General features: G+C 41.4%; 1 protein-coding gene across 1 annotated transcript in view; it reads right to left on the reverse strand.

The window, feature by feature from the left end:
- Positions 1 to 8187, reverse strand: part of irag1 (inositol 1,4,5-triphosphate receptor associated 1) — a 29892-nt gene extending 21705 nt beyond the window's left edge. The window contains exons 1-18 of the mRNA XM_086106929.1: positions 8053 to 8187; positions 7793 to 7973; positions 6980 to 7041; positions 6834 to 6894; positions 6604 to 6762; positions 6317 to 6434; positions 6195 to 6245; positions 5944 to 6021; positions 5815 to 5871; positions 5683 to 5742; positions 5545 to 5600; positions 4782 to 4875; positions 4560 to 4691; positions 4400 to 4485; positions 3428 to 4136; positions 2402 to 2537; positions 2259 to 2327; positions 159 to 187 (exon numbers count right to left, since the gene is read on the reverse strand). Coding sequence (XP_085963055.1) covers positions 159 to 187; positions 2259 to 2327; positions 2402 to 2537; positions 3428 to 4136; positions 4400 to 4485; positions 4560 to 4691; positions 4782 to 4875; positions 5545 to 5600; positions 5683 to 5742; positions 5815 to 5871; positions 5944 to 6021; positions 6195 to 6245; positions 6317 to 6434; positions 6604 to 6762; positions 6834 to 6894; positions 6980 to 7041; positions 7793 to 7973; positions 8053 to 8149 — 2235 coding nt within the window. The 5' untranslated portion in view covers positions 8150 to 8187. The remainder of the gene's footprint in view (positions 1 to 158; positions 188 to 2258; positions 2328 to 2401; positions 2538 to 3427; positions 4137 to 4399; positions 4486 to 4559; positions 4692 to 4781; positions 4876 to 5544; positions 5601 to 5682; positions 5743 to 5814; positions 5872 to 5943; positions 6022 to 6194; positions 6246 to 6316; positions 6435 to 6603; positions 6763 to 6833; positions 6895 to 6979; positions 7042 to 7792; positions 7974 to 8052) is intronic.
- Positions 8188 to 8550: the final 363 nt, after the last annotated feature.

Consider the following 8550-nt stretch of genomic DNA (forward strand, 5'->3'; position numbering starts at 1 on the left):
TGCACAATGTCCAAATGTTTGACTTTGTTTGAAGTCTTGTATAATTGAAGAGGCATGTCATGTAAAGATGCATACCGCTATTTAAAATTGACTGTATGTGGAGTTCTGCCTCTATGCAAACGTATAATATAGTAATGATATAATAATAGATGTCTCACCTTGTCGCAGCTGTCTTGTTCTGTGTCACCTGTGGTGGCCAAAGAGACAGAACATTTGATTTGCATTTAACAGGAAATCATATGCAATGCAAATGTGACAGGACAACAGAAAGAGAGAGGGAGAGAGAGAGAGAGAGACACTCTGACACAGCAAAGATTTGACTGGAAAGAAATTGAGCGTTCTGTCCTGGCAGGTGTTGACAAGAGCAAAGTAGAACAGCTGTAATCACTGGCATCTTCATCACTGGGGGCAACAACAACCTGGCAACCAAGTCCAGAGACATGATTGAATCATCTACTCAGGTTGCCTACACCGACACCAGGCTGTAGCTAAACAGCACAAAACTAAGTCCTCCTAAGTTCTACAAATATTTAGATTAGCTCAGTGGAAGACTAAATTTGCCCGTTGGTGAGATGTGAGTGGTTGTTTGTGCTCTCTGATTGATTGGCAACCAGTACAGTGTGTTCCCCCACCTCTTGTCCAGAGGCACGTATTACTCTATGTCTAGAAGCGTAAACAACAGAAAATGGATGAATGATATGTTTTTCCGACCTCGTTCTTATGGATTGGTTGTGCCAGAGAACCGAAGAGTACCACATTAGAGAAATGTCTGTATTATATATAACAGCTACTGAAAGAGATAGGAGTGCCCACTCTTGAGCGCAGTGAAATAAATGCATCGATGTATATTCTTGACTAGGATGGCCGGCTTGGCCACTTGAATAGCCAGTCACTGGTACAATTTTATTTATAAGGCGATAATGGGAAAGCTAGATTTGTGGCATAGTCAGTGAAAAATGCTGAATCCTCCTCTCTTGTGTCACATAACTCTTCGTTGCTTTCGGTTCTCTGTGCCTGTATGGAGTTGGGTAAAAGAGCTTTTGTTTACTCTGCTCCTTATTCATGGAATATGTTACAAAAAGGATGTAAAGTAACTGATTTATTTTTAAATGTTGAAATTCAAACAGAGGTTCTGAGTCATATTCCTAAATATGCACTTTTTTTTCATATGTTTGTAAAATTTTCTGTGTTCAGTATGTAACTTTTTTTCATTGTTGTTGCTGCCTCTTGGCAAAGACTGCCTTTAACAAGAGGTTTTAACCTCAACGGGACATATCCTGGTTAATTAAAGGTTAAATGAAAAAAAAAAGACTGACTTATTTGTTCGAGAAGACTTATTGAGGCATGGCTATCGACAGTCACCCCACCTCATTTTATTTCAGGTATGATTCAGACAGATATGTGGCCATCAGCAGTTGACAGCTTTGACTCTAAGCGCAACAAAACGATCTGGTCTTGACAACTTCATGCAGCGAAAGGCCAGCCAGTACGAAACGTGGATGAAAACATCAAAGCCCTAGAAGCTGGCGTGCAAAGGCAGGGAAAGTTCTCTTTTTAAACAACCTAAAGTCATAACTAGTAAAGCTTTTTCACCCTCGGAAGCATCCGCTGAATTGAGCTTTTGTTGGTGCAGAGTTCCACGAACGAGTATGAAGCTTTTCAAACTGAACTGCAGTTGGGGACAGAAAAACATTCTTGCCAGATGGCATTTTTGCAGAGCTGCTGATGAGCAATGAGCAAGGGAAGGGGCTGAGAGAATAATTTATAAATATAAATTAGAATATCAAATCAAATGCTGGAGGGTCTTAACTGGAGCTGCACAGATTTCTGTGGGCTAATATCTCTCCCCCAACCCATCCCTCCTAAAGCACCAGTGTAGGGCCATCGCTGGGTCACAATTTTTTAGTAGCAGCGAGTTAGTATTTGGGCGACGGTCAATCCCCAGACGTCCGGGTGTCAGTCAGTGACTGTAATTTGTTTGAGATTGTCCAGTGCAATCGCATTAGATGTACGGCCGCCATGTGGTGGCATACATTGGTGCGGTCTACCACCGTGTGGTTTTTAAATTCAAATAAATAAATGAAGAGCTAATAAAGGCTATTCAATTCTCATGAGATGTTCAACATAGTTAAATATACTTGAGCCTCCCCTTGGACAGTAGGTTGCCATTATAAAAAACAAATAAGACCGCCTCCAATTTTACCCATAGCTCCTAATTGATTTCATGTGCTCCCAAAGAAAATAATCTTGCTCCTTACTTATGGTGCCAGCCGTTGTGTGCGATGTGAATAACTGCCTGTCGCGTCTGATTTCATCTCTTTGGGTGACTAATAAAAAAAAAAGGCAGCCACTTTAACTCATCTGCATCTGAAGCAATATTAGTGTGATGCAGCCATCATACCATTGATGGGAAGCTGCGGAGACTCACTGGCTTCTGGGATTACATGAGGTGGAGGCGGGGGAGTCTCCATTCTTTCTTTATCTGGCGCAACACACTCAGTCAAGTGGTCAGGACCAGTTGACAGCTCGGGACAGGACTGCCTCACAAAAGTGCACAGGGAACACTTTTCAATCTTTCCACGTTACATTGCTTTTCATATAAGAAGTTCAGGAAAATAACTTGGCATTTGCACATCCATACTGCATAAATTCAAGTAAACAATGTGATGAGGTTTTATTACAACTGCTGTATAAAAAGGGCTTTCCCGCAGATGCTACCATCGGTCTGAGAGGCACATACATGTGGGGAAAACAATGTAAATCAAAAGTGACCAATATCTTGGTTGTGTTTGCTAGTGTAGAGTACTAAGCCACTATCAAAATACTGGATATATTTGTACAAAATGAGGAAAAACATTTTTTGAAAATTAGCAGCTACAAAGGGCAATTTTGTTTTTGTTGTTGCTATTTTCTAGACAAAATAATGGTTAATCTAAATCAAATCAAACACTGAAATAGTCTTAAAGGAAATATGAATGCTGCTAAATTATTTTGCATTCATGCCATGTTATTGTGTCTAATCTTACTTGGTGTACGGATAGTAAGAAAAAGTACTTTTCTTACTTTTTTATTTTTAGTTTATTAAGAGTACCATAATTAGTATGCTAATGGGGTTTTAAATTAGTAAAAATAAAAAAATAATTTCAATTTGTTTTCTTCAGCTATTGTCCCACAGCTTCAATGCTGTTTTATGGTTTTTGCTGTGTTATTATTTCATTATTGGAATCGAGGTACGGCAAGTGTAGTATCCAAGTCGGTCTTTTGGTACTGTGACAATACTAATTGTCTTTATATTGTTCTGTTATAGTTGACTAATTATTGTATGTTCATATAAATCAAGGGAACATTGAGATAATCTGTGTTAATGTTGAGCTTCCGTTTGGACTGCAGAAAAACACAACAATTTTCCTCTCCCCTCCAAACCAACCTGATTATTTTTTTCCACGATGCGGACCTCGAGCGAGTTCAGCTGCAAGTCTGCGTTGGCTGTCCGTCCCAGAGCGGCCTCCACCCTCTGAGTGATGCCCTCCATCCTCACCCTCACCCGGCTCAGCCTTTTCTCGCTCACATTGACGAGTTTGCTCGACTCCAGTGCGTTCTTGACAATGGCCTCCGTTCTTCTGAGGGCCCCAAGCAGTGCGTCTGCTGCCACCGTAAGTTGGACTTGTCGCTGCTGTGAGGCTCCTCCACCTGGGCTGTGAACAGGTCCAGTGGCCACCGACGCATCCCTCTGCTCCTTCACGCGTTTGCTCTCAGCGCTGTCTGTATCCTCCCTCTCAGTGTTGGTTTCCTTGTGTACTAGAACAACTCTGCTCCTGCTTTTTTGCTCAGCCAAACATTTAAGAGAAGTTTGCAGGTGGCAGACCTGCTCCCTCATATCAGTGATGGTCTGCTCTGCTTGATGGAGCCGAGCTCTCTCGGAGAGCTCCCGAAAGGTCTTGCTCTCGCCAGTCCGGGCTTTAGCTCCTTCAACGCTAAGGGTTTTCCACCACTTCACAATGGCCACTTTCTTTGATTGCGGTATCGACTTGCCGGTCTGATTTGGTTTTTGCTCCTGCTCCCAGGCTTTCCACCGCTCATCCACCTTCTCCCCTTTCTCCTCCCTCACACACTTCTGGAGCTCAAGGTCCTGCAGCCTGAAACCACCAGCACAGCTTTATAAATATCTCCTTCACGCGCTGTTATGTCTTCAGTCACCAAAGGGCCACTAAAACTGCACTTAGCCTCAATACAGTCTTACATACGGACGACGATGTTGTGTAAGGGAGGTGCCCATAAATATTCTGTCGAAAGCAGACATTTTATTAGCAGGAGGAAGCTGCTCAGAGTGTATTCTAACATCAACCAAATCCGCTCTGTTACCATAACAGGAGAAAAGAAAGGCAAAAAGTCCACATACACATTGACAAGCTGCTGCTTGATGCTTGCCTGTTGCTGCTGGTGCTGAGGAAACGGCTTCTCCTGGCTCTCAACAGAGGAGGAGACCTATGGTGAACATCCCAAAAGCAATTTATGGGCTTTTGAATTGAATAGGTGTCTCCTGTGAAATTTGAACCCACCTTTTCTAGATGCTTATTGCGCCAAAGATGAGCAATTTCTGATGATTTGATCCTGCGGATGATGCTCTGAATGTCCTCGCATTCTGTATGGAGAGGAGGGAGGCTTTTTTCATCCACAGCTCTGTGATTCTGCTGCGGAAAGGAACACAGGACGGCTACAGTCAACATGCGACTGAGAATTGTTTCGGCAAAAGACAACCTGATGACAGTTTTTAACCGTACCTGCTGCAAGTCTTGCATCTCACTTTGCAGAGAACGTAGGTTTGGAGGCTCTCGACCATACAGTGTCTGAGGACTGATGCAGAGTCTGTCATACCTATCAGGTGAAAATAAACCGCAGTCAAACTATTACTGTATTAGCAGTGAAGTGGGGTGCACATACAAAAAGTCTACACACCCCTGTTTGAAGTCCATGTTTGTGCGATATTAACAAATAAATAAATCATATCACATTTTTCCCACCACTAATGTGACCTACAAACCGTATAACTCACTTGAATTTTTAACATCTTCTCCTAAACTCTGCCAATCTTTCTGCAAGAAATAATGGAAAAAGAAAGCCTACTAGAATTGCTGAATTTTATTTGAGGTTAAGAGGTACTTTAAATGATGGCAGTTGTGTGTTGACATCAATTGAACATGACCGAGCCACAATCCAGTGAGCACTTGAACAACCACAGAATTTCAGTTACACTTCCCCTCTGGAATTTTTTTTAATCGCATTCTAGAGGTTATAGGTCACATTAGTGGTGCAGAAAAAAGCCCAATAAAATCATTAATGTTTCTCTCAAGTTTAACATAACATGCACCTGCGATTGAAACTGGGTGGCTATGTATTTATTTATATATTTTTACATCCACTGTTTTGGTTCTGTTAGAACATCAAAATATGAAGTGGGACAATGGCAATGTTGCAGCAATAATACACTATTCACAAATGGTTTGGGGGTATTACAATCGACCAGCAAATGCTTGACAGAAATACCTGGACAGAACTTGATGTGAATGTTCATGTAACCTCATCAGCTCTGCCTGCACGCCCTGTGACGTGACACCATGGAAAATGATTAGCCCTGCATCATATTTACAATGACCTGCTCCTGATTACAGTGTCGAAACCAACCTCGATGAGGTTATGATTCTCCACATGAGAGCTCTTCATCTTATCCATGACAATGTCTTTCTACACAGGAGCAAACCGCTAAGGTGATTTGGACATGAAACAAAACATGCTTTTATTGATCAGTAAACCAACCTTCGTCATTTCTCTGTCTTTCAGAGTCAGCATGACCAGTGCTTCTTGGAGCTCAGCCTGTCGGTATTTGAATGCATAATGAAACAAAACCAGAGCGCAGAAACTTGAATTTGACTGGCATATTCCTACCTTCAACTCAGCATTGACTTTGCGGAGTTTGTTGATGCCGTCCTCTGAACATGTCTTTTCAAAGGAGAGTTTTTCATTCTGTGGAGATGACCATTTTGTAAAGGAGATACATTTTGCAAGGTTCACACAAATTAAAACAGTTCTTCATTTCTGTTTGGATCATGCTGGTATATCTGTGAAATTAGTGTACCGGTAAGCCATGAAAAAGTAACTCTAGCAACATCGTCTTTCCATAAGAACATCTGCATTACCTTGTCTTCAAGCCTCCTGATGTGAACCTTCAGGCATTCAACCTCATTGCTCTGTAATAGACCAAAAAATCTCAATGTCCTTTTCTTTTATTGTGTTAGCATTCTAAGTTTTTAAGAGATACCAGCTTGGTGCAAGTAGCTTGCATCCGGCTGGCTCTCTCCTGGGCCTCTTTAAAAGCCCGACGGGTCTCCTCGAGTTCCTCTGTTATGGATCGGGCTCGAACTGCTGACCGCTGGGAACTACTCATGCCAAAATAAAGAGGAATATTCAACTCCACCATAAATCTTCCAAGGAGCTCAGCAACTGCATCGACAGTACTGTAGAGTGTTGTCATGCACGATAGATTACACTTCCTTCATCGTAGATAATAAAGTCGCGGGTTTAATACGCTCAAAGGAGATATTTTACCTGGCCAGCTTTGCTCTCAGCTCAGTGATCTCCAGGGTGAGCTGCAGGTTGACGTCTTCACATTGAGCCACCGTCCTCAGCAGGCTGCTGTTCTGTTCGCTCAGCTTGCGGTGAGCTTGCTTCAGTTCGGACACTGTTGCTGACAGGTCTTTTTTATCGCTTAAACCAAATGAGCAGTTTAGTGGGTAATATAAGAATAACACATGACACAGAAGGAAACAAAAACTAACCAGGCACACTGTTGGCTGTCGGTGGGAGTAGGCTTTGTTGTAGGAGTTGAGAATTCAAAACCTGACAGATCATTTGGTTGATTCCATTTTGTCAGATTAAAACTATTAAAGAGATCTGATTAAAAATAATAATAAAGTCGGCTTACCAATAACTGGCAGTTCTGACGCATCTGGATAAGATGCATCTCCACTAATGTGCACCTCACCTCTAAACAGCAAAAAGAATTCCAAGTTACAAGTCATAGTCAATGCAAAAATTACCAACACTCACTTCCCACTTATGAGCAAAATGATAGAACTCAAACACAAACATAATTTAACATCTACAGAGATGTTTGTGTCCACATGCATTGATTGTCTCATCAATCATAAACAGCACTGCTAGCCCAGCAATGTTTTCTCAGAAGCACTGAGCTATATCAGTAATCTAAATCCCAATCTAAATTTGGCTCCACAAAATTGTATTCATTAAATTACCAACAATCTATTCCCTTCATTTGGTAGCATTTCTCCTGACAGCACTGCTTCAAATGCGTCTATGCAGACATTAGATTGTTTTTGTTTTTTTTGTCCAATAAAATTTCAGCCTATATGCGTTACCAGTCAAGCCTATTTGCTCCAAGTGTTCAGGATCAGTTGTAACTTGAAACTATATTAAGAATGGAATTGTTTCTTTAATCACTCAGATTTCAGATTCTTCCCCACAGGGCCAGTGTGCTGGCCTCTTGATGACCTCAACATTTTTCTGTCCTCTGATTAATTTGGCCAAAGTAGGCCAAATTCAACTTTGAGTAGATGTGGAAGTGAGATTCTTTTGTCCAATTATATTCCAGACCAGGAATCAAATACTGTACATGATGCAGAATGCATTCGTAAACTGAGTGACAGAATGTAAAATGCATTTGCTAAATGTTTCAGTCTTTAATAGTTGCAGGCAATGCTTTAGAAATACTTTGTACCTGTCCTGACTGCACTGGGCGATCCATTCCTTCATAGTGAGGTGGAACATTTCTCTGCTCACCATGGGGTCCTGACATTCGGGGTCCAGTAGCTGCTGTAAGGATGTAAGACGGCCCTGCTGATGACTCTGGGACGTCACATTATGCAGGTATTGTATGATGGACGACGCTGACACCTCTCCTGATGAAGATGGACAAGATGGATCTAATGGTACACACTTTTTGTGAGTGTTTTCCAGTATACATCTTTGTTAACTCACCTGTGCTGGAAGTGTTACATGCATTGTACATGATGTCAAGGAGTTCATGTTCAGAGAATTCATTTGCGTCACTTGAATCCTCCAGTTCGTCCCTCATCCCACTGTCAGGAAACTCCCACACTAAACATTCACACATGTAGTTTATACATGCAGTATGTAAAGATCAGAAGTGGGTAGAAGTGCCAACATTTTATTTGAATAAGAGTAAAGAGTAAAAATAAGAGTTTATTAAATTTACTTTTCTGAGAATGTTTAGGCCAGCAGAGAAGGCCTTGCTGGCCCTGATGGAACGCCACTGAGAGTACTGTTACTTTAGAATATGAATCAAATAAAGATAAAAACACGTCATCCAAACAATTGTTTGACTAAGAATAAAGTCAGGACATGGTAACAAAACTTCTCAAGTACTGAGTCACTTTGGATGTATACTTTTTTTAATCAGAGAATGAAGGCATGGATCCAATTTGTTATATTCATTGTACCCTAAAACTCGGGTCA

This window comes from Hippocampus guttulatus, chromosome 3, assembly GCF_054856545.1.
Source record: "Hippocampus guttulatus isolate MCC_2025c chromosome 3, RoL_Hgut_1.0, whole genome shotgun sequence".
Taxonomy (NCBI): domain Eukaryota; kingdom Metazoa; phylum Chordata; class Actinopteri; order Syngnathiformes; family Syngnathidae; genus Hippocampus; species Hippocampus guttulatus.